This window comes from Prunus persica, chromosome G4 (genome assembly GCF_000346465.2).
Source record: "Prunus persica cultivar Lovell chromosome G4, Prunus_persica_NCBIv2, whole genome shotgun sequence".
NCBI lineage: Eukaryota > Viridiplantae > Streptophyta > Magnoliopsida > Rosales > Rosaceae > Prunus > Prunus persica.
Window position 1 is genome coordinate 10762737 of NC_034012.1, and position 21695 is coordinate 10784431.

At 35.9% G+C, this 21695-nt stretch overlaps 3 protein-coding genes across 7 annotated transcripts; all 3 read left to right on the top strand.

The window, feature by feature from the left end:
- LOC18778641 lies at window positions 164-1667 on the top strand. Its single transcript, XM_007212146.2, has one exon. The coding sequence runs from the start codon at window positions 864-866 to the stop codon at window positions 1296-1298; it is 435 nt and encodes a 144-aa protein (XP_007212208.1). The 5' UTR covers window positions 164-863; the 3' UTR covers window positions 1299-1667.
- On the top strand, window positions 2404-4074 carry LOC18778968 (cytochrome c oxidase copper chaperone 1). 4 transcript variants are annotated; one of them, XM_020562120.1, is made up of 2 exons: window positions 2404-2558; window positions 3495-4074. In XM_020562120.1, exon 2 carries the CDS (start codon window positions 3527-3529, stop codon window positions 3770-3772), a length of 246 nt encoding a protein of 81 aa, XP_020417709.1. In that variant the 5' UTR covers window positions 2404-2558; window positions 3495-3526; the 3' UTR covers window positions 3773-4074. The 4 variants fall into 4 exon arrangements, with proteins under 4 accessions (XP_020417709.1, XP_020417710.1, XP_020417712.1 ...); XM_020562121.1 differs by lacking the exon at window positions 2404-2558 and adding an exon at window positions 2594-2718; XM_020562123.1 differs by lacking the exon at window positions 2404-2558 and adding an exon at window positions 2790-3052.
- LOC18779093 (probable ubiquitin-conjugating enzyme E2 25) lies at window positions 14008-19993 on the top strand. 2 transcript variants are annotated; one of them, XM_020562118.1, is made up of 8 exons: window positions 14008-14290; window positions 14437-14542; window positions 15719-15859; window positions 15988-17025; window positions 17156-17219; window positions 17533-17672; window positions 17747-18058; window positions 19298-19993. In XM_020562118.1, the coding sequence occupies exons 1-8, from the start codon at window positions 14247-14249 to the stop codon at window positions 19604-19606; spliced, it is 2154 nt and encodes a 717-aa protein (XP_020417707.1). In that variant the 5' UTR covers window positions 14008-14246; the 3' UTR covers window positions 19607-19993. The 2 variants fall into 2 exon arrangements, with proteins under 2 accessions (XP_020417707.1, XP_007211379.2); XM_007211317.2 differs by having other exon boundaries at window positions 14037-14290; window positions 15997-17025.

Sequence of the window (21695 nt, forward strand, 5' to 3'; positions counted from 1 at the left end):
ATGGTGGCCCAACATAATTCCAAAAACAACATTTTTTGATTTAAATTAAACTAAAAAAAATCATGTCGACCCATTGGTTCCATGACCCCACAAACGTTCAATTGCTTGTAGGAAGGAAATAACCAGAAAAGTAAGGGATTTTTTTTGCATGAGGTGTAGGTTTTTGTAGAAGGACAGAAGCAATCTCTTTAGTCTGTGCCATTTATAGAATCTTTAAATATCTACAAACTACAGCTAATCAAATCAAATTTACACAAATAGAAAAGTCCCTCCACTGACAATAAGCGTGTTGTAGTTGCTGGAATTACTCTCTCATCAAAGCAAATTCCCAAAGATGCATTCTTTCTTCCTCTCCCTTTACCAAAAACCCCTCCATCAGTTTCATTTCCTTTCAGCGCCCCAAGGTTTTGTTTGATGTGGAAAACATTGAAAACTAAGGTTAGGGTTTATTTGGGTTTCCTTGTTTGAGGGTTGATTCTTGGTTTTAAGGGTTTTCTTGTGGAGACAATCTTGAATCTTGATCAGTGGGGCCATCTGGGTTTATTGAGTTTTAGAGTGGAAGCTAAGTTAAGGTTGGCTTCTGGTCAATTTACTTGCTCTGGTTTCTGGGATCTCTAAAATGAAAGTTTAGGGTTTAGGGTTTTTGATGAATATGTGATTTTCATCTTTTCTGTGTTGTAACATACATTACAGGGTTCAAGAGATTATTGGAAACTGGTTTTGTATGCTTTCTGTCATAAGATTATTGGAAATCAGGGTTCAAGAGATTTCTGTTGAGCAATTTTGGTTGAATAGAATTGAATCGAATGCAAGCTTATTTATATAGAGAAGAAAGATAAGGGTTTTGCCTGGGGTTTTAAGCTATGGGGTTATCTGGGTTTTTTATAATTTGTATGCTCCACTCTGTTATTGCTCTGATTTCTGGAGCTTTGATGATGTTTTACTCCTATGAATTTTATGTGTTCAGCCATGGCCTTGAGACAGCAAGTAAGCTCCAAGGGTCAACACCCCACGATCAGCTTTTAATTCAAACTGCGGATTCCTTATCCGGCTTGCTTCTATTTTCCATTGGATCCCTTTTGTTCATGGTGGCTTTTGTCAAGGACAACAAGTTCCAGAGCTTCTTTGCTAAAGGTTGTGTGTTGCTTCACATTTCCATGGCTATTTGGAGAGTTTACTTTGAGAGGAAACTTGAAGACCTTGCCCGGGATTGGCCAAAGCAGGTCGCCGGAGACATCACACTGGCGCTTTCGTGGGGTTTTCTTCTTTTGTACTCATGGAGGGAGAAGTATGATTAGCAAAGAATTGATGTTACTTTGCTACAAAAATCAGTGGATTTCTGCTTATGGAGGAACACATTGTTGGATGGAATTGTGTGCTTTGGTTCCTCTGCTTCTTGGTCATGTTATGTGGAAATTGCAAGGTGGAGGCTCTTGCTTTGTGCCATAAGATTGCAGAGTAAAAAAAAACAAAGATTTAAGATTTCATTGCTGGTTAGTTTAGTGCTTAAACCTTGTTAATCTTGAACATTCTCTACAAACTGTTTTCCATTTGCAATTTTTGCACATTCTGTTGGCCCCATGTTGCCAGTGAGCTTGTAAATTTCTTCCCATCATATGATGAATAAAAGTTTGGCAAATGTATTTAGCTAAATTTCACTTGATTAATTTTTTATGGCTCACATTCTGAACATTAAACTCATTGTTTTGAAGCATGAATTTGTATCTTATGGCAAATATTATCTTCACATTATGGCTGGTGGTTGTTTTGTAGTTGGTTAAAGTTACCCTAATTTGTTCTGTTTGTTGTCAATATTGACATGCGTTTTTACGGTAAAAAACTTTCTTACTGGCCCTGTCTGTCAAGGGATTTTGATTTTCTTTCAAACTACCATTTACTAGAACAAACTACTTGCAGGGTTGGACTTTTCATTCTTAAGATTGTTTGACCTTGGTCGTTTTAAACATAGCTAGTTAAGCCTATAATTTCTTAATGATGTGAAGTTGGTCCAAATTACAGTTTACATAGCCCATGGCCTAAGAGTTGTGAGCTACAAGGCCACGAGTCAGCCAAACTTATTTGTAATGGGGTAGCAAAAAAATGCTATCTCCAACTAATAATATAACGACATATAAAAAAATTATCTCATGTATCATTGCGTTATTGGAAGGTATAGTAAAAATTGCTATCCATTTTGTCATTGTAATTATAAAAATAAAATATTCTTATTGAAACGCTCACTGTCCGGACCAACTAGCCTAACTCACATTTGCCAGAAAATTTTAAACAAAAAGTTGGGGTTAAGTGTCCAAAATCACCCAAATGTTTATTATTCTTCCCCCCCCAAAAAAAAAAAAAAAACCTAAAAAGAAATTCAAATTGTTAGCGTATTCTTTTCTAGGCCCATTGATTCATACGCGGCCCAGTTTTAGCCTTGAAAATTTGAGCCGCCACTTTCGTATTGCAGAGAACATAACAGCTTTTGAGAGCTCCACCTTTCTGTCTTCCAGAAAACACGAGCGTTTGAGTTCGAGAGCTTCTCTTTGTTATTTTCAGCGGTATGTTATTCTTTTCCTTTCTCTTACATTTCTACGACTACTTTCGTTTAGCCTTCTGAGCATATTCCTATCATCATCCTCTTTATCAACACGGTTTTATTATTCTTTTTCTATTCAACAAAAGACAACAGATTATAGATTTACTTCCATAATCTTGTGGGTATGGCTGTTTTCTTGTTTGATTAAATGGGGTTGCTTTACTTTTCTTTTGGGTTTTCTGTTTTGCCTTTGTGCTGTTAGTTTCTTCTGCTTTTAATAAATATTTGATATGTGGGAGTGGCTTGTAAGCGAACGCCCACCATATGCTCGAAGAAAAGCCCAAACGGATGTTGGCCAAAGGATATGTCTTGATTGAAATCCAGAACTAGTTTCAATTCCTCATCTGGGGTTCTCTGTTTTTGTGTTCCTTCTGTGGATTAGAGCCTGTTTGGAGAAGTATCGACTTCAAAAAATAAGGAGAGAACAAGTTTTCTTTTTGAAGCTGAAATGCTTTTGTAAATATTCCCCTGGCTATTACTTTTAGAAATAGGCTGAATAGCTTTACAATTGAAATTGGGTAAAGGTTGTTATGATATGCAGGGTTAGTCGTTTCTGCTTATTTAGTTTCCTAATGTCTCAGTTTTAATGGTAATTGATTTCAAGTATTTATTAGAGGTGTGGATTAGTAGATCTGAAATTGATTGCTTGCTTAAATAAATGGTTTTGTCCTTATGGTGGTTGCCTCTCTTTTACTTGAGCTAGTGACTGATTAGGCAAATCATTAGATAAACAAGTTTAATGCTTCTTTTGTGTATATATTAAGACACCGTATCTCTCTCTTTCATTCTCTCTGTTTGGTTACAATATATTCATATGCAACATCCTTAATGAATACATGGTTATCACAAAGACTATGCTCTGCGTTGAATTTGATGTTCTTCATCATCTTTCTATTAGGTACTGTATTTATTCTTCAAAGACCTTGAGAAATGGGTGGAATGCCAACAGAAAATACTTCGTCTGCCTTGGCTTTCCCAGGGTCGCAGCCAACGCAAGGATCAGCAGTCACTACTGCACCTAGCCTGGATACAAAGCCGAAGAAGAAGATCTGCTGTGCTTGCCCGGATACTAAGAAGCTGCGCGATGAATGCATTGTGGAGCATGGTCAAGAGGCTTGCACAAAATGGATCGATGCTCATCTCAGGTGCCTTCGTGCAGAGGGCTTCAATGTTTGAGATTGCCAGAGATGGTTAAGATAATAAATTGAACATTAACCAGTTTTGAAAGAATACATTTATTTTAGGTTTACAACATACAAGAAGATAATATCTGAAAGTTCCAAAATAATGCATGGAGAGCTTCTGTTTACCATTAGATGCAATCAAATTTTACTTGTATTTTCTTTCCTTTGAGATTGCAGTATTAAATTTATAAGGTGCAGTACACATTGGTTGATAAGTTACAGGATTGATCTCAGTATCTGCTTTTGTCTTGTATAAGTGTAATATTTTTTGTTAATGGTTGTTTTTTTTCCATATGTCTTTTTTCCTTTTTGTTACCTGCCTTATGTTGGTTACTTAGAATTGTCATTATGTTGATTACTGTTGGTTCAGACAGAGTTGAACAAAGCTGATTAAAGGAGATGAAAATGTTCAGAGTCTGTAGCCGGCTGGTGATGTAACCAGTTGTTTTAAATTTCTCAGTTTTAAATATATCTCAATCCACTATTACAAGAGCTAAAATAGGTATATGTTCAATTCTATTGGAGTTCTATATTTTAAGTTAATTTAATTTTAGATTTTTTTTGGGTTACATTGGGAGAAAAGAGAAAAGAAACCCCTTCAGGTTTCGGACCTGGGGTGTCAAGCAGGAGGAAGGGGGAGGCCACCACTGTGGTACCTGCTCTCGACACAATTTAATTTTAGTTTAACCATACTGAATTATGACCAACTCAAGTGACAATAAATATAGATCTTAACTTACACTCAAGTTGCATTTTAGTTAAAATATGGTGGGTTGGGAACTAAGAATAGAAGTATTTTTCATTAAAATATCCATGAAGTCCTTGACAAGCTAATGCCTTGATAATTTTTTACCAGTACGGATTGAAGTGGAAAGACATTGCCGTCTGTTGACCAGTGTGCTTGAAATATTTTATAATGAAGTGGGATTTCCAGTTCTGCGTTTTGTTGTACAATTTTATTTCCAAACAAGATAATCTCAAGCACTCCAAGACATCATCTTTCTTTTGATGCAACTCTCAAGATACAAAAGGGTTTCAAATCCAGAATATATTGAACATATTCCATTATATTTTAATCAAAAACTCGTGTGCTTTTTATTTCCCTGCAGTTATTTTATAAATAAAGGAAAATGCTATGGAGGTTAGCTCCACCTCTTTTATAAATTGCAGTTGCAGATATGGAGGTTAGGTCAGTTGATCAAAATAGTATATCTATCATCTTGCATCCGAGTAATTGGTCATCTCCTAGTAGATTAGAGTAGTTTAATAAATCAATTTGTTATAAATAAAAAACAAGATGACAAGAGTATACTAATAATATTTCATTGAACATCACAAAGGCCGCGAACGATGGCCATTACAATTACATTACATGACACAATCAAAGAAACAGAACACAGACATGATGAGTGACAGCAGAGACAGAGACTACATGTCACTCAACAGACTCAAAATACAATAACAAGCTAAACACAAAGCCACAATGTTATTTCCCATAATTACTTTATTAAGGACTTCACAATCCCATAATTAAAACGACACTTTTATTAATCACGTCTTAAGTGTGTATTTGTGTGGGCTTAATTACCACATTTGCAGTCCACACAGGAGCAGCTTGGGGCGCACTTGCACTTTCCATCGTTCTCAGCTGCTGGGGCATCCATGATCACAGTGTCCATGGAGCTGCAAATCAAATCAAATTCTCCTATTAGCCTTAAACTGAGGTGTCAAATGAAACAGAGAGAAGAAAAATAATTTAGTCTTTAAATGTATTGAGGTGCGTACCGGTTCTCAGTCTCAACTATGACCAAGTCGTAGCTGCTTCCCTTCTTCCTGCAATTTCAGAGAACTGGTAAGTTAATGCTCAGATTGCATGTATATATGCACCAACTTCATTGGAAAAGCTAAACCAATTCAAAGAAGTGTAAAGCATGTTGAAGAATGTAAAGTCCACAACTAAATACAATATGTAATGAGTGGTTCTACAATTAATAGCACCGAAATCTTTTGTGATAAAATTCCATGTATACGGGTAAGGACGAATCTAGGATTTCAAAATTCTGTGGGCTAAATTTACCTTACGTACGGAGGAAATTTCAACAGTGAGGGCCATATCGCACCAAGTTAGACTTTACAACACGTGTGAGAGAAAAAAGAGATATGCAGAATAAAAAAGGAAAAACGAAGGGATAAAAACAAGAGAAAAGCAAAAAAAATATATAGGAAGAAGAAACTTTGGGAAAAAGCTCAATTCGTAGTTGATCCAAACTATTGAAAAATGGAGAAACAAAAGAAAAAACAAGAGAAAGGCCGAAAAACAAAAAGAAATAGAAAGAAGAGAGAGAAAAATGAAGAAAATAAGAAAAAGAGAGAACATGGGTATTGAATTTTTTTTTTTAAAAATGCATGGGCTAGAGAGAGAGAGTACATGGATATTGACAACTAAAAAAAAAAAGGCATGGGCTATAGCCCATACAACCCAATAGTTAGATTCGTCTCTGCATACTGGGTTATGTAGGTGATTATAAGTTGGAGATAATATGAAGTAGTAAGGGGTTGGTCCGTAACTTTGAATCGTTTCTTGCTAGGTAGGTGTGTGTTTGTTTAAAGCTACATGAACTACTTAACCATGCACAAACTTGATCATATAAGCTCCATAATAATACGTAAAACTTAACTGTATATTAATTTTAATGCAAGAATTACGCATCTACTTATATAAACTGACAATTATAAAGAAGCACTTACGTGCACTGGCTGCTGTCAGTGCAGTTACAGTCGCTACACTTGCTCGACATATTGCTTCTTGAGGTAAAAATGAACTAAGACAAGATGGTTTTTTGTTCAAGAGGCTTGAATGTAATTGCTTTGCTTTGCTATATCTCCAAGCTCTGCAACTTGGTCTGAATTTATAGAGATGCATGGAGAAGAAGGGGGGGGTGCTAGTTGCTGATGTGGTGGCCCCCTAGAGGGTAAGGCCTAAGGTGGGGACCTCAAGGGCATGAGCACACGTCTCCCAAGAAACGTCCGAAGGAATCTTAATAGTGGAAGGCTTGGCCTCTTATCCTCCTCTCATGTCTACTTCATTTCTCTTTTGTACAAGACGAACCAAATCACTGCATACACACACGCAAATTGAGATATGAAGATATGCCATCTCCTGTCACTCTCAACTTCTCAACTCATGAATTGGCAAGATTATTAATGATATTGTCCACCAAAAGCTCTTTACTTTGTAGCATGTAACTAATGGAGATTAGCACTTTGAAAAGATTGAAAAAAAAACATGAATTATCCTATCCTTCATCTTTATTATTAGATTGGATTTTCAAATTCCATATTTATGATTCACGTCTTGCCATGTATTAAAACTTTTAATTGAACGGTACATTGCCACTCAACATGCCGCATAACATCTTTCATATGTTAAATCTTAAAACGCGTCACCATATGTTTTAACTGGTTAGTACATGTCAACTTAATGTGTAGCAGAATAATACCGCACTTATTTCAGCCATTTTTTTAAAATCGTGATCAGATTTAGTTCACAAAACGAAAGGCAGTTTAAAAGGTTGTGCTACCTTATACGTACTAGAAAGCACAAATTCCCTACAAGTTTAGACCATCCAGGGGTTAGAGTACGTAGTTGCCAAACTTGGCATCAAACTCTGGAGACTTGAACATATTTGCTTCAAACTAAATTGGAAGAAACAAAACCAAGTCGGCAATTTGTCCCTAACTTGGGATTATGCAGACCAAAGTTCTGCCACAACCCTAATTTTGTTTTTTTTTTTTGTTTTGGTCGGAAAGCCTAATTTTGTTTGCCTTCAAAGTAAGGAGGGCATATGAAGGAAATTACTTAAATATAGCATAAATTTTAAGAAAATACAATTTTTTTTTATTTGATATTTATTTGGAGGTGATCGTTTTACTTTAAATAAAGAAAACAAAAATGTAGTTATCTTGGTGATTTTCAAAGCAATTGCTTCTCCAATTAGCCAACTTATTTGCTTTCAAACATTTTTCAAAAGAGTATAGCCTCACATTCGATTCACATTTTGTTCATCTTTTATCCACATGTAGGAAAAGATATCAAAGCAGCTGTCCTTTTTTTTTTTTGGGTGTGGTAAACGAAAGTTTAGGAGGAGGGGAGACTACCCCATTCCAGGACTAGGGCATACCAAGGTCTCTTTGAGGACTTACAAAGGGGATCTTAGCTCTATTTTGATTTTTACAAATTACCCACCAAATTGTCAGCAACGGGACTTGAATATAAACCTTGATAGCGAAGAGAACGATCCTTACCAACTCAACCAACTTTCATTGGCAGTTGTCCTCCTCATTTCTACTCCATCTTCTCATGTCAAAGTAAAAAATTGTGAAATTTAAAGGGAAAATATTTCAAATTTCTTAATTTTGTAATTTCATTAATTCTTGGTTAATAATATAGAAGGAGCTAATAAACTTGACCACTAAAGCTATATTGAAATCATGGCTTGGATTCTTCAATGCGATTGGTCCTAGTCAATGGAAAATAGAAAATTGACATGAGCAACTGAACCCACTCATCCTCATATGAGCTTGAAGCCATGCATTGACTTCAATGGTTGATAAACTAATGCCTTTCAATTTCGAGGGTCCTTCCCAAAATAGACAAACTTCTTTTTGTTTTATGAAAGTAATCGACCAATTCTTTTTATTTTTATTTTCTAGATATATGTATCGACAATTTTGCCTTTGAACAAGTTTAATTTCATTGACATTTAGAAGCTTTTGTTACTTCTATATATATATATATATATATATATATATATATATATATATATATATATATAAAGTGGGTTGTATGTCATACCTTTCAACTTCGCAACAAATTCAACTTCGACAAACCTTTCGAACTTTCTCATTCCAGACATATTGCAGCTAGCAATGTACGTATAAGCTCAATAACTAAAACTAATATGAAAATCTTAATATTGTTTAATCAATTCAAAAGGTTTATCTTAAGAAAACAAATTTAAAACGATATACGTTTTTTGATGTGTTAGGTTTACAAATCATCCAAAATATAGACTTGTGTTTTTGCACCGGTCATCAACCAGTGAGAAATGTTTTTAAATTTGATAAGAAACTTAAGTAGAGTCAATTTATTTATTTGATAAGTGATATTGGAGACGGGGGATTCGAACACAAAACCTCATATGCAGAGATAACTGCTCTTAACTACTTAAGCTAAAATCGATACGAGTCCATTTCTTTATTAAGTACACCCTTTTGGTACCAAATGTGAGACATGCCATTTTTCCGTTGTAAAGATAATGGGTGACAAAATAAGCTTGTTTGGATAAGCTATAGTTAGATTTATTTCCTAAATCAATTGGAACTTATTTTACTAATAAATGTTGATCAGAGGTTACCTAACTTAGAAACTCCATAACCAAATCCTTTTAGCTGCAGAATGCTTATAGCCTCTCTAAATCTCTGCTAACTTTCTCAGCAATATTACACAATTTTATAAGATAATGCATAACTTGTTCTTGTTTTCTTGGTTGGTTTTTTTTTTTTTTTGGGGGGTCCTCAACAAGAGCATGAAACATAGATTGACAACCAAGTAGCTTCTCTCAAAGTAACATAGGCCAGATCTCATGAACATATTGGGCCCATACGTTGGAGGTCCATTGAAGTTGAGGCCATTTACACCCAAAGCTCTTTTCTAGACACCCAGCTCCAAATTTCTTTTTCCAATTTTGTCTCTACACCATGAAAAACCAAAGGAAAACTATTGGAAAAAATAATAATTTCATAAACCTCCCGCACAACCTCGACCTCGACCGCCTTGTTGCACCGTCGGCCTCCAACCTGCCGAGGTGACTTCAAATTTTATGGATCAAGAGTATACTTGTCCTAACATGTTAAGCATAGCAAAAGAAAGGCGAATTTAAACGGAAAAAAAAAACACTTGTAAATTTGATCAGCACACCTAGCTTCTAAAACTTGAATTTTTTTTAATTTTTTTTAATTATTGGTAATTTCATGCTCATTAGGTTTAAATATTTAATTTCTTTAAACTGATATAGTCATGTTGAGGTTCTCGATGAAATGAGATAGGAGGTTGTTCAAGATTTACGTTGTTTATTTTCATTCCAATGTTTGATTTGTGTAGGAGTATGAATTAAATTTTTTTTAAATAAATATTTTTTAATATAGTAAATGCCACGAGGTGTCGCCACTCCTGAAAGGTGAGATTAATCCCCACTCGGAGTTTGGCTTGCTCTTGGCCACAAAGTGATTCCAACGGGTTTTGAACTCTTGCCATTGAGGCACTAGGTAGCTCGCCAGCTGGAGGTGACAGTTTGCCAACCACACTACACCTTGTGATAATTTTTTTTTTCAATATTCTTTGATATTTGGTTGATAAAGAAAATAAAAAACCCATAGTTTTGAAGGAAAATAGATAGTAATTTTTGATACTTTTTGTAGTTGTCAAACAAATAGTAATTTTATTGATAAGGAGGGTTATTTGCTGGCGGAACTAGGACTTTTTCTGGAGGTGTGCTAAAATTTTGATTTTTTTCTTGTATAGAAGATCTATATAAACAATGAGAACCAATTTTTTTTTTTTTTTTTGGTATACTAATTGATACAGTGAGAACCAAGTCGGAATCAGAAACTGAAACTATGGGAAGTAGAAACGCAAACAAAAGTACAATTCGTAGCAGTAGCATATCCAAAAAAGTTAAACAGAGACATAAACACTAAAGCTTTGTTGCACTTGTAGATCTAGATGCGAAACTGTAAATCGGAAGAAGAAGAAAAGAGAAGAAAACAATGGTTCCCACTCACATATATATATATATATATATATAAGCTTCCATTGAGGGATCCTTCAAATAAGCTTATTTGAGGGACATCCCTTGTAGGCACCACTTCGGATTGTATTGCAGTAATCCAAACCGTTTATTTTGTAGATACTCATTCAAAGATCATCTCTACAAAAAATCACTTGAATCCGATATCATTTGACCACTCAATTGAGTTATTGAAATTTTAGTACTTTCTTGAAGCACCGTGTTCATTGATTTTGTAAGACACAATTGAATGTCGAAACGGTTTCTGATTTGTCTAATTTTTTGTAAGGATGATCTATGAATGAAGACCTAAAAAATAAATGGTTTGGATCATTGGGGAAAAAATTACAGGATACCTTAAAAGGCGTCTCTCAAATAAAATTATTTAAGGGATCCTTCAATAGAAGGGAACTGTCTATATATCTATATATATAAAGCAAAAGGCAGAGAATGGTGAAACATTCAAAATACCAGAAAATGCCCTTGGTTAATGCAAATATTAAAAATTCAAATTATTAATTAAATGAGGATAATATGGTAAATTCACACTTTTTCATATTTAACAAAATTAAAAGAAAAAGAAAAAGCAGATAATGTATCCTATTTTTATGGAACACAACTGTCCATTATCTTTTTTAATTCTAAAATAAATTTACTTATTTTTTTAAAAAAACCTCTCGCAAGCGCGGAAGCGCGTGCAGAAAGGCTAGTATATATATATATGCAACAAGTATGTGACTTTGTGGGCCAACTAGCTTAACAAATGGTTGGCTAATATTTGTGGGAGTAGGAAATATCTTATAAAATTTGCACCAAATCAGTATTTTATCATATTTTGCATCAGGTTGAAGCCCAATCTAGTAGGGGTGGGCGCGGTCCGGTTCGGTCCGGTTCTCACCTCAAACCGGAACCGAAACCGGTATTATTTAACCGGTTCGGTTCGGTCCGGTTTAAGCAAAAAAAATTTCAAAAACCGGCCGGTTCGGTTCTAACCGGTTCCGGTCCGGTTCTGATCGGTTCCGGTTTTGAACCGGATTATTAATTTTTTAATTTTTTAATTTTTAATTTTTAAAAAAATTATAATAAATAACTTATTTTTTTAGCTTAAAAATGAACAAATAATCCAATTCATACATTTAGAAATTTTTTGAAGTTGAACTTGGAAAATTAGTGATTATAAAAGTTAAAAAATGGCATTAGATTTTAAAATTTTGTAAAAATATAAATATAAAATATATGACCGGTCCGGTTCGGTGCGGAGAGATGTAAAACCAGAACCGGAACCGGTTCGGTCCGGTTCCGGTCCGGTTTGTTGACTTTTTTGGTCAACCGATTTTTTTTTCCGGTTTTTTTTCACCGGTTCGGTTCGGTGTTCCGGTTTTCCGGTCCTGATGCCCACCCCTACAATCTAGTCTACATGTAATTCCACCCTTGATTATTTGGCAACAAAAAATAAATAAATTTATTTCGCTGGCATTAGAAATACGAGGAGAAAGTAGTTAGAATTTCTCTATCTAAGGGGACTGGGGAGTTTCATTTTCCCCTATGCAGACCCATGCATCACGGATCAGATTTCCAAACATGTGTTGCCAAACACAATGCAATCTTGTATTCATTCCTAAACTTGTAATACGTGAACCAAACAGACCCTTAAATTTTGGCTTAAAAACATGGTTTCAGTTATATTCGACTCAGGAGTGTCTGCGGTACCAAACAACATTTATAACCACATATTGACAATAAAAAAACATTTATAACGACATCCTTATCTCATTCAGTAAATGTCTGCAATACATATCTCCATTTATAGGTCTTGCACTCTTAAAGCAGGTGCACTAATATAATATTCCGGGTTCAATTCACGTAAGAGATAATCTTGAAGTAAGTCAATATGATACTTCCTCTTCCACCCTTTCCCAATCGAATGACAATGACAGTGAAAAAAGGGTCTTGTACTCTTAAAACAAGGTGCATAAAATACAATGAATCAACATTTATTAAGAAATAATAATCTTTATTTCATTAAATACATTCATTTATTTTTGGCAGAAAAAAACACATTCATTTATTTGCAGCATGTATGTAAGATAAACTACTCTTTTATTATGAAACCTTTTTTTGGCTGCAAACTACTTTTTAGGGTATTGGTACTTTTAAATACCAACTGAACTCGTTATTTTCGTCGATTTTTTTTGTAAGAACGGTTCCAAATTTGAATCCCTCTCCACCTTTGTTACACAAGAAAAAGAAAAAGAATAAAATGAAGGAATTGCATTTGTTATTCAATTTGGCTGAATCTAAAATTCAGCTTCAACCTACCCTATTCTTTTTGGTCTCAACAACCTTCCATAACTGGCCGCAAAGGATTAGAACCAAAATTCAATTTGAAAATCATTAAAAAATTCCCCAAATAAGCAAAACTTTATCCGAGTCTTCGTGGCACGCGTGGACCCTCTTATACAGCTTATGATTCGCACACGTACGTATATCCTTATCCGATCCCAACCCTTGGTTGCTTCATCAAAATCCTACCTTCTTTTTGGGTAACAATCTAATCGTACTTTTCTGCAGAACAAGTAATTTAATTTAATTTTTTTAAAAAATCGAGTTATTTACATTGATACTCCTGTATAGTCATAAAATTCTTGAGTTTTCAGAAATTACACTAATGTCACATTTCAATACTTTTCCATCCAAAAAATATGATGATTTATTTATATATAAAAAAAAAGAACCTCATGAGCGTATGCAATATAATTTATATGGTTAATATTGTCATTTGAAGAAATTTTTTTAACTGACATCAATACTTAACCTCATGAGCGTATGCAACATAATTTATATGGTTAATATTGTCATTTGAAGAAATTTTTTTAATCGATGTCAATACTTAACCTCATGAACGTATGTAACATAATTTATATGATTAATATTGTCATTTGAAGAATTTTTTTAACTGACATCAATAAATTTTAAGTGAAAAATTATGAGTATTGTGGAAGTAATTTGACATCCCAATAACATGAGGGGATCTTTGTGTAAATAAAAAACCTCCGTTTAGCTTAAGTTCCACGTTTGGTTTGGATCCTCTACACCAACCCCACTCTTTAAACACTCACTGCTCTCCCACTACAAAACCGCCACGTCATCGCCGTGAACCAAATTCACGGCAATCGCGGCAGATGGTTATTGGCAGAAAGTAGAAACTTGCAGTGGAAGCTGATCGTCGCAGTAGGTGGGGCCCACAAAGAAGCAGAAGCAGCAGCTCTCCAATACCAAGACCAAGACCAGCCCAAAGACCGTGTGCCGGGTTAGTGGTATAATTGGTAATTAAAGGCGCAGAACGTGTGCAATTATTTAATGAGAAAGGGACACTCGCGCACACACATACATACCTACACATACACACTACCTTGGTTGTCGTCGAAATCTATGTTGATCTTCCTTGACAAGGCGCGAAGCCGCAGGCTGGCAAAAAACCACCTTTTCTCATAATTTTCTTTTTCTTTTTCTCTACAAAAATCATTTGCCAAACCCGGTTTTTTTTAATCGAGCCGGTGAGCCGCCGCCGCCGATTTGCTTAGCCGCTGAGCCGGTGAATTTCAAGTAGCCGGTCCAATGGAGCCGCCGCCGTTGCCCGAAAACGTCCCTCAGAATTCCAAGTCCCTCTCTCTTTCTCTATATCTTTCTCACTCATCTTTCTCTCACTCGGAATTTTGAAAAGAAGAAAACTCTTCCCTTGCTCTCTCTCTCTGTTTTTTTTTCTTCTCTTCCCTGACTTTCTTTCACTTTCTCTCGTTCCAAACAGGAAGCGATTGCTTCCGCGTAGCACTTCTCCGTGTATGGATTCCGACGACGTCGTCGAGATTCCGCCTCCGAGTCATCGGACTCCGAAGTTGCAAAAAAACAAAGAGGTTCGTTCACCAGACTATTTCTCCTCCTTATTTGTTTGTTTTATCAATCATGAACTCAATCTTCGACGTTATTGTGATTTATCGGGTTCGATCATGTCGTTGTGATGAAATTTGTGTTCTTTGGAAGCCGATACTCTATTTTGAGTGATCAAGTTACCGTTTCGATTATTATTTCAATTGGGTATGCATTCAAGGCTTCTAGGCTACATGTAGTTTCAGACTACTTGAATTTGATAAGGATGGTGCGAGTTGATTGGAACATTGGTGTAGAATCACTGAAATTGCCCAATTTAAAGATTTCTGTTCTTTTTTTGTTAATTTTATTTTAGGGCTTTCAGCAAATTTTTTCAGGCTTCAGGTCTCCTATGCAATGTAATAATATACTTGATATTCATCTGTTCCCAATTTTCTGAGAGTATTAAGTTTTTTGGCTATTGGCAAAACATTGTCTGGAGCTCAATCACCACACCCATTATTGTTTACATTGTTGGAAAATTTCTTCACACTCGTAAGTTTTTTCACCTCCTTTTTAGATGGTGGGTGTTGGTGGTGGGGAAGTTTATAACGAGGGCATTAAACTTCCATGCAACATATGTGGTTAGTTCATTTATCATGGTTTCAAATGCCTTAAGACTGTATCGTATACATAGTGGATGCTTGACTAAAGCTGTTGCCTTCAGTTTGAAAATTTCTTTTGTAAGTTCTTGACATGCACTAGCACTAGCACTTGCCTGTTATTTGTTTTTGAGGGCTTTTTGTGCCCAAGTGTCTTTGGTAGTAGTTTGGCTTTTTGTGCTTATACGATGTATTGCTCTTAGTTATTTTGTGCAGCAATTTTTACTAGTTCTGATCATATAAAATATACCAACATTATATCTTTTCCAACCATGATGATGGTTAGGGAATTAAAAAGAAAACAAGCATTTAATATTTGCTTTTGTCTTCAATTTAGTGTGGTTTTAATCTTAGTAAGTTAGTCTGCATGTCCTACTTCTCTGCTTATAACTACTTTCCTTTTTGTTTTCTTTTCTCTTCATTAGTAGCTTTCACCTTATGGGTGACTTTTTCAATGGTTTCTACTCCTGAACATTCTTGTTATTTCATAGGATGCCTCTGTCTGTTGAATTTTTTCTTTTCTTGATAGGATATTTCTAATTATAATTTATCCTTTTTTAGGTTATTCTGCATGATGTGATTGAAATTGACAAAGATGAAGATTCTGTTGCTGCAATGCTTATTGATGAGAGAGTTGATAGAAGTGTTAAAGGGAAGGGAATACAAAACTCTTCTGATGCTTACCATGATCATCAAGCTAAGGTTTATGATTAACTTGAGTGACACTATCTATCTGTTGACTGTTGTCTTTCTTTTCTTTTTCTTTTAATGATAAATATTCAAATGTAGCTCAAGCATTCTTTAACATATTTACATTATGATATTACTAGTATTTTCAGGAACCTACGGTCAATAATTTATTTGGCCCTTCTGGTATCGAATTCCTTGGATCAGGGCACGGGATTGAAGCTACAAAGAGTTTTGCCCCAGCTAACTTAATCAATTTAGATGGTCCCATTTCTGATGTATCATATGACGATGATGACTACACTGATTATTATCTTGATGAGTTTATGGATGTTGACGAGTATGCCCTATTGCAAGCGCATTTTGATAATGCGGATATTCCTCCTGGAATAGAGGCACCTGTCCCTTGGTTTTCGGATCCTCCTAATAGTAAAGTAAATTCAGTTTCTGGAAGTAGTTCTGTCAACCAGAGTGGCCAAATTGAACCAGATGATGTTGGTCTTCAAGGGAACAACTCACCTCTGTCTCCTTGGTCACTGAAGACCCAAATTGACAATATTCCTCACCCACCTCTATCACCACCCTGGAAACTATCAAAAGCTGCCAGAAGTAAAAAGAAACAACCTGCTTTGCAACACCAAGGGAGTGCTCCTAATCTCCCAGTTGGAGTAGAATCATCAAAATCTCAATGGCTTTTAGGACCTTTCCAGCGTAAAAAGAAGCCATCTTCTTCAAGTAGTTCAACAAATTATAATTCTGTAAATCAATTTGATGCAATGAAGCTCGTTTCTGGATCTGAGGCATCTTCTATGGCATATTTTCGTGAAGTTTTAAAGAAAAAAGCTTCAAGTACTTCTTATAATCCTCCTGCAGTACCACCACCCATTCCTTGGTGGCCGGATCCTTTTTCCAAATCCAATACTATGCCATCTAATTCAAGTTTTTATGATCCATTGGGTTCGATATATCCTCCTGGAGAAGTAGCAGGTGTTCCTTGGGTTTTTAATCCCAAAACTCAAAATAATGTTGTTCCAGTAGGTGTTTCAACAACCCCCACGAGGAAACTTTCTAGCATGGACATAGATGAATTTATAGAGAAGTTTAAGGGTTTCAAACAATTTGATACAATTGAAGATCATTCAGACCATCACTATACTAGCCGTGGTTCTTCAACGAAGCAGGTGAGTTTTCTTCTTTGGCACAAGAAGTAGGTGAAATTTTGGATGGATAGCATACGTTTTTTATTTTTTGTTTTTAAGTTTCATTTTTATTTCTATATCTTATAGTGTTTTGTTTTTACTCTTTCTGAAGCCACCAAAGAATTGGGCAAAGAGAATTCAGGAAGAGTGGAAGATCCTGGAAAAGGATTTGCCTGGTGAGCCTTCCTGTTTTTTTCTTTTTTCTTTTTCAAACAACTTTTTTGAATGTTATGGCAGTGAACTTTTCCCATCCGTTAGTTATTCGTCTTTGTCAAATCTTTTGCTTTGACATTTTCATGATGCTGAGTAAGTAATTGGTTTGGTACGGAAAATTGGAATTGAGAATATACGAAATATAGTTGGGATTGATGTTTGATACAATAGGAACTTTGGTGCACTTGCATTTTTAATCTGCCTAAGTGGGCGTAATATAATTCGCTTTATATTTGAACCCTCAACCCACCTGCCTTATTTTTCTCACTTCCACAGATACTATATTTGTTAGAGTTTATGAGACAAGAATGGATCTTTTGAGAGCCGTTATTGTTGGGGCAGAGGGTACTCCCTACCATGATGGTCTCTTCTTCTTTGATGTTTTCTTCCCCAGTGGCTATCCCAATGCACCACCGGTATGTGACTGATTTTGATTGCCCGGCATTAATTTATATCTGGTTACATCTTGACTAGGAATTTGATAATGCAGAATGTCTACTACCACTCTGGTGGCCTTCGATTAAATCCAAATTTGTACAACTGTGGAAAAGTATGCCTCAGCCTTCTTAACACCTGGACTGGGAACAAAAATGAGAAGTGGCTCCCAGGTGTGTCCACCATGCTACAAGTTTTGGTCTCTATACAAGGACTGATCTTGAATACAAAGCCCTACTTTAATGAGCCTGGATATGCACGTATGAATGGTTCAGCAGCTGGTGAAAAGAGGTCCCTTGAGTACAATGAGGATACATTCATCCTATCTTTAAGGACAATGGTGTACATCATGAGGAGGCCTCCAAAGGTAAGATTTGAGTTTTTCTCCATTTTCCTAAAAATCTAGACTGTGCTCAGTCTTTTGCAGTATGAGATTGGTATCTGTAAACATTGTCCATGTGCATCAATATGTGAAACTGATGAGAATGTTTCTGAAAATTTTAAAAATAATCAGTCAAAACATGTCAATGTATGCTGAGTTTCCTGAAGTTTTAAACAACCATTTACATAGATTTCTGAAAATGCAGTATTTTGATGAAACCATTTCCATATTGAATTTTTAAATATGAGTTCGAACTCATCATGTAGCTCGTTCTGGAGTTTGAGAAGGATTTAATTTTCTTTTGCAGTATGTTAGGATGATAAAACTAGACTGTATATTTTGGAAGAAGTCGGAATTTCGGAAGTGACCATCTCCAATTGCCTTGTTTGTTGTCATAAACAATGAAATCTTGAGATTCAAAATGAAGCAGATGTGGAATTTGGGGTCCTTAACTTTTAAATTTCCTCCTAAATAGGGTGTTATTTCCTATGTTCCAAGAGTTTAACAAAAGAATCCACAGTTACCACTACCACCACCACTGCTTTCGGCTCCACTTTCCTGCCGACATCGTTGTTGCCACAACCCTCACGCCCATCCCCACCCAACTACCACCACCTCACTTCCATCACCTTCAATGCCACTACCCCACCACCCCCGCCTCCGACACTACCACCCGCACAAACATCATCAGCGCCGCCAATGCTGCATTTAAATTCCATCATGGTACACAACCAATTGATAATACTTATGGTTAAAATGATATACTGAACTCAATAATTGTTTCCTCAAGATAATTATAATATTTTTAGTTGTGTTATGCGCAAGATGTTAAAATAATTTATAGGTTGCTGTATGTGGAAGGTTGACTAGAACGCCAGAGATTCAGTGGATCTTAATTGCAAGTTTTGATAGTTTTTCATCATAACTCTTTTTTTTTCCTCATCTACATAGTTTATTCTTTAGTTAACGAACTAGCTGTTTATGTTGTCAACTAAATAAGCAAATATTATCTACGATCGCATAATGTTTGGTGATATTACAGTTGTCTTTAATGAACATTCTGTCACATTACGGACTTGGCAGTCGAAACTTGCGGCTTCGGTATATCTGGCTATATAATGCTGTGGATGCCATGTTTTTATAAATTGTTCCTATGTGTGGAGAGTTCGTGTTTGGTTACCCTTTTGAGTGCATTTCTCAGTTAGAACTTATATCTGGATGCAGAATTTTGAGGATTTTGTTCTGGGGCATTTCTATAGTCGTGCTCGTGACATTCTGGTGGCTTGCAAAGCATACATGGATGGTGCTCAAGTGGGGTGTCTGGTCAAAGGTGGAGTTCAAGACGTTGATGAGGGTGACAAGAGTTGCTCACAGAAGTTCAAGGATTCTTTAGCCGGGTATGTACCTATGATTGTCACAGAGTTTACAAGAATCGGGGCCAAGGACTGTGAGAATTTCTTACCACCAGCAGTCGTTGGGAACAATCAGATTGCTAGTATGCCTCAGGCTGCAACGTCAATGGTTTTATGTTGATAAATTGATGCGAGACTTGACTCTTTGCCATATATCTAAGAGGAGGTGAGACTTAGGTTTCCTTTGACCTACAAATATATATAACTTTTTCTTCTGGTCGAAAAGTTTAGACTTCATTCTAGAGCGGCTTTTCATTATTATAACCATCTGTCTGCGTAAATATGTTTTTGGATGTTGTATATAGGATGCCAGTATGGATGGGATTGCTTAGACTAAGTTCAGTTTTATACTATTGGAATTTTAGTACTGAAATTTCTATTCTGCAGCTCAGTGCGGAATATATATTTTTTTATTTCTGAAATTGTAAAGTTGATAAACCGCCCTGAATTTGAGTAGACCATTCGGTAACTAATTATAGAAGCAGAAAACCCAGATGTTCAAGCATTATCCTTGAAATCGCTTCTTTTTTTTCGTCTCATCTCCGGTCATTTAGACGGAAAATTTTCATTTGAGTGAAAAAGAAAGAGTGCCTGTTGATATGGTTTATTTTTGTTTTCTTGGTCGAATGTAGATATGGTTCATCGATGTATTTGCACCCCATTTATAGAAGAAAAAAAACTAAAGAACTAACTAAAAGCAAAATGGTGAAGAAACAAAAAGAGAAAGTAGGCAGTGCCCCTATTGGTGGCGGCAGCAGAGACTGGAGAGGTCGTGGGAATCAACAGTGGAGTCTGGTGACCTAATTGGTCTCTGCTCGTAGGCGCACCACCTGCTTCTCTCTCTCTCTCTCGCTCGTGTTGCCGCCCTTGCGGCCCCCTACCCTCTACCTCCTTTCCCTACCCTACCCTCCCTGATCCAACGGCTAGCAAGCTAGGTCTCGTCCAACTTATCCCAATGCTCTTGTTCAACTTATCCCAATGATAAGTTGGGATAGTATTTAGCAGCACAGTCCAACTTAAATTTGGTATTATCCTAAATGATAATTCAGTTGATGACTCCATGGGTGACGTTTTGCAGTTGGAATTCAGAAAAATGCAAGAATTATAGGCACCGGACTTTTCCATATTATCTTGCACTTTATGGGAGACAAAAACAAGGAAAACTTCCTCACTACAAGTTAATGGGAGTGATCGAGGTGATCTACTCTACTTGGAAAATTTGCCCACCTCTGTGCAAAGTCATTACGTTTAGGGTGGACAAAGTCAAAGTCTTGTGACTTTTGGCTCTTTCTTCATTCTTATCCTCTTTTTTAAGAGTTTTTAGACCTCTACTTTAACTCATGCACTAACCTTACATATTTTACAAAATAGATTTTAGTTTTATTTTGCTAGAACATAAAACAACGGTAACAAGTTATGCTGATGTTTTACACGAGTGATTCACAAGTAATAACTTTCTTTTGTTAGGATAATACACGGTATTATTAATTCAGGTATTATAATATGGACATGATATGATTGATATTTAATAGATGATTTTTTTTTTGTTTTTGTAGAAATGTCACATAAATTTTTAAATTTTCAATACGTACCACCTGCTTCTCTCTCTCTCTCTCTCTCTCTCTCTCTCTCCACAAATTTTCAATATGCAAATGGAAAAATACCAAAAATAAAAAAGAAGAAGGAAAAGGTGGACTCGGTTTGGGTGGCTGAGGGAATTTGTGTGTGGAGGGTAGCTGTTCCATGGTAGAGAGAGGAGGAAAGGGAAGAGGTAAGGGGGAATGGAGGAAGGGGCAAGGTGGGCGGGGTTGGTTGGAGCCGCTGGTGGCACACAGGGGATGGGGGAATGTGAGAAATTTTTTTTTTTTAATACAATTTTTTAATAATGATTTTTCCATTTTTAAAATACCCTTGAAAATGGATGGTACAAAATCATAGATTTTGAAAAATTAAGGTGACATTAATCTTAAATTTTCCTTTAAAGTGGCAAATTGAAACTGAATTACAAATTCAGGTGACATTTCTACAAAAATCCCTTAATAGATTTATACATATTCCTATTTTAAAATGAGTGAATTGATAATAGCTCATAGCGATGTGATTGTCATTGCTGGTAGACAACAATTTTCCCAACCGTGTTCTTTGGGCTGGAGCGACCTTTCATTTTTCCAGAGTGTTGGTTGGCGTTGACGTTGACGTTGACGGAGTGA